A 2603-nucleotide genomic window follows, 5' to 3' on the forward strand; every position below is an offset into this window, starting at 1 on the left:
TATATATATAAATGTCAGCTTCTTTTAGTTTCCGTCTACTAAATCCCCTCACAAGATTTTGGTCGGCCCGAGGCTATGGTAGAAGACACTTGCCCAAGGTGCCACGCAGTGGGACTGAACCCGGAACTACACAGCCTCGTCTGCGCCTGTATATGTATATGTTTATGTCAGGTCACTGTTAGTGCTATTGGTAACATGTAACTCAGTACAACCTACCTCCTGGTAGGGCTTTCGGCCACTAAACCGGCAACCCTATCAAGCCTGCTTGGTAGGGAGGGCGGTTTTCGATGGTCACCCTGCAGGACGAAAATCAAAATCTTTCAAAGGAAGGATGGATTTAGTAGAATCAACGGTCATCCAACACATCGGAATGAGAGACTCGTAGTCTTTGTTTAGACATCTCTTTACGAGAAGGTGATTTTGAAATAACGACTGCCACATTGCGAAACTGGAGATTCTGCACTCGGTTGTTTCTGGTTTTGTAGGCAAGAGTCTTAATGGGGAAGTACAGAGTGTTATTGACTTGAAATTTCAGCATGGGCATTGCTGACAGCCATTGTCTTTAACAAATAAGATAATTTGTTAGTGAGTGTCATACTCGTCTCCAAGTTGACAGCCACCATGTGTGTAGGTATGTATATACTTATGTCTGAATATGTAATATGTACTTATGCACTTATATGTGTATTTGTGAGTGTGTCCGTGTGCTTTTATGTGTTTATGCGTAGAGGGGTGTTAATCTTCCGCTTGTTTTGGTTCGATGTCACCTTCACACTCAGCTCCTAGAACTGAATGTCATATGCTCTGTCTCCCTGTCTCCCTGTCTCCCTGTCTCCCTCTCACTTTCATTGTTAGAGCTGTTTTAACTTAGTGAACATGAGTGTATATTAACTTACTCAGGCATAGAACTCATGTCCACTGCCAAAACTAGTAAACTTAACAAGTATTCAATGCTTATATTCACTGTCTCATTCTCCTTAGGGTCACTGCTCGAGTTCAAACAACATATTCAGGTAGGAGTATAAACAATTGGAAAATATCCCTGGTGTGAACTGTGGGATGAAAACAATAAACCTTTTCCCCCTTAGATTAAATAAAGAGTCTAATTTGAAATTCCTTGAACATTACAGAATACAACAAGTACATGAAAAGGCCGGAAGGTACAACAGGCGAAACGTTAGAACTATAACATCTAAGAACGGGCTCTAGCCTAAATATGTCGGTGTGTGATTGAGAAAATACTCAGGAATCTATATAATTAAACAATCACACAAAAGTGCCAAACAATTTTAATCAACTTTTGCTAATACATACGGCAGAAATCCTTGTCTCTCCAGTCAACCGTATAACCATACTCCAGGCACAACTGAGCAAATGCTTCGATGTTGCTGCATAAGCTCTTCGTGATTGCATTTTGGTCCGATTCGTAGGCGCACACGTCAAACATGCAGGAATCAAAGTATTGTCGCGCCTGGTCTGTGTAGGCTGTATTGCACTCGGCGAAAACACTCTGTTTGTCGATGATGAATCCACAGTACATGGCCGATGCGTACAACGCTTTGGTTGGCGGGGAGCAGTGTGTCACGAAATCGTGGGTTGTACAGCTGTTGTGTAATAATCATAATTATATTATTTTATATATAAACAAACAATAATTACAAGTTACAATTAAAATAAACATTTTAAAATTAAATAGCTAACCCACGTCTTCTAGACTGAATCAGAGCGCCCTAGGGCTCTAACATCTCGTTCTCCCCAGTAAGCATACTTTCTGCGTGGTTTTCATCCAGGTCGTTTAGCAGATCTATCTGGAATAGAGCCGCAACGTTAACATCCGTGTTATTCACTGTTTTGGAGGTGGCAGAAGGATTCCTCCCCGTATATCTTTGCTACCGCTTTTTCCCCCGTTTTCCCGTTCTTACCCTTTTGGCTGCCAGCCACAGCCTGTTGCCCTTTTCAGCTTCCATTTACCTTTCATCATTTTTTTCCGCATAATAATTCTATTTATCAATAAAAAGCACGCCTGAAACAGCTGAAGTGAGTGAAACAGTCGAAGTGAGTGAACTACAGTTCATCTGTTGCTATTTGTTTATAATTCACCCTGTTCGGAACCTGCAATTCGTGCGAGTTATATATATATACTGAGTGCAGTACAATTGGTGCAGCGTTTGTACCCATGTGCAGCTTTGAGACTCGTGGTGTATTGAGTCGAACGTTTGTGATTGAACATGTAACTGGAATATAAATCCGTATTTACTTCATTAAGTACGTATTTGTTCGTCAAATATTATATTGAGAGTACGTGACAAGAATTTCACTGATCTGACTATTTACTTTTTAAGGACTTGATTCGCTTGAATCCTGAATTTATATATATATATATATATATATATATATATATCTAAAAGATAATAAGAGTGAAAAGACTACAGAAGGCTTGTGTTACATGGTTAAAGTATATATTTTAATTATGTCAGAAAAATGTAAGAAAAATGTTAGAAAAATGTTATAAAATCTTTTTGGTATATAAACATTGTATTTTGAGAAATAACCGGTTTCGTGTTGTCTTTTCAAATTTCTCTACTTCATTGTGTCGTGTTCCA

General features: G+C 39.1%; 1 protein-coding gene across 1 annotated transcript in view; it reads right to left on the reverse strand.

Annotated features, from left to right (window-relative positions):
• Positions 1–346: 346 nt before the first annotated feature.
• LOC128250356 (zonadhesin-like) overlaps positions 347–2603 on the reverse strand; it is a 129511-nt gene continuing 127254 nt past the window's right edge. Inside the window, exons 10-12 of the mRNA XM_052975207.1 lie at positions 1311–1604; positions 897–986; positions 347–560 (exon numbers count right to left, since the gene is read on the reverse strand). Of these exons, the coding sequence (XP_052831167.1) occupies positions 347–560; positions 897–986; positions 1311–1604 (598 nt within the window). The remainder of the gene's footprint in view (positions 561–896; positions 987–1310; positions 1605–2603) is intronic.

Source organism: Octopus bimaculoides, chromosome 20 (assembly GCF_001194135.2).
Source record: "Octopus bimaculoides isolate UCB-OBI-ISO-001 chromosome 20, ASM119413v2, whole genome shotgun sequence".
Lineage (NCBI taxonomy): Eukaryota > Metazoa > Mollusca > Cephalopoda > Octopoda > Octopodidae > Octopus > Octopus bimaculoides.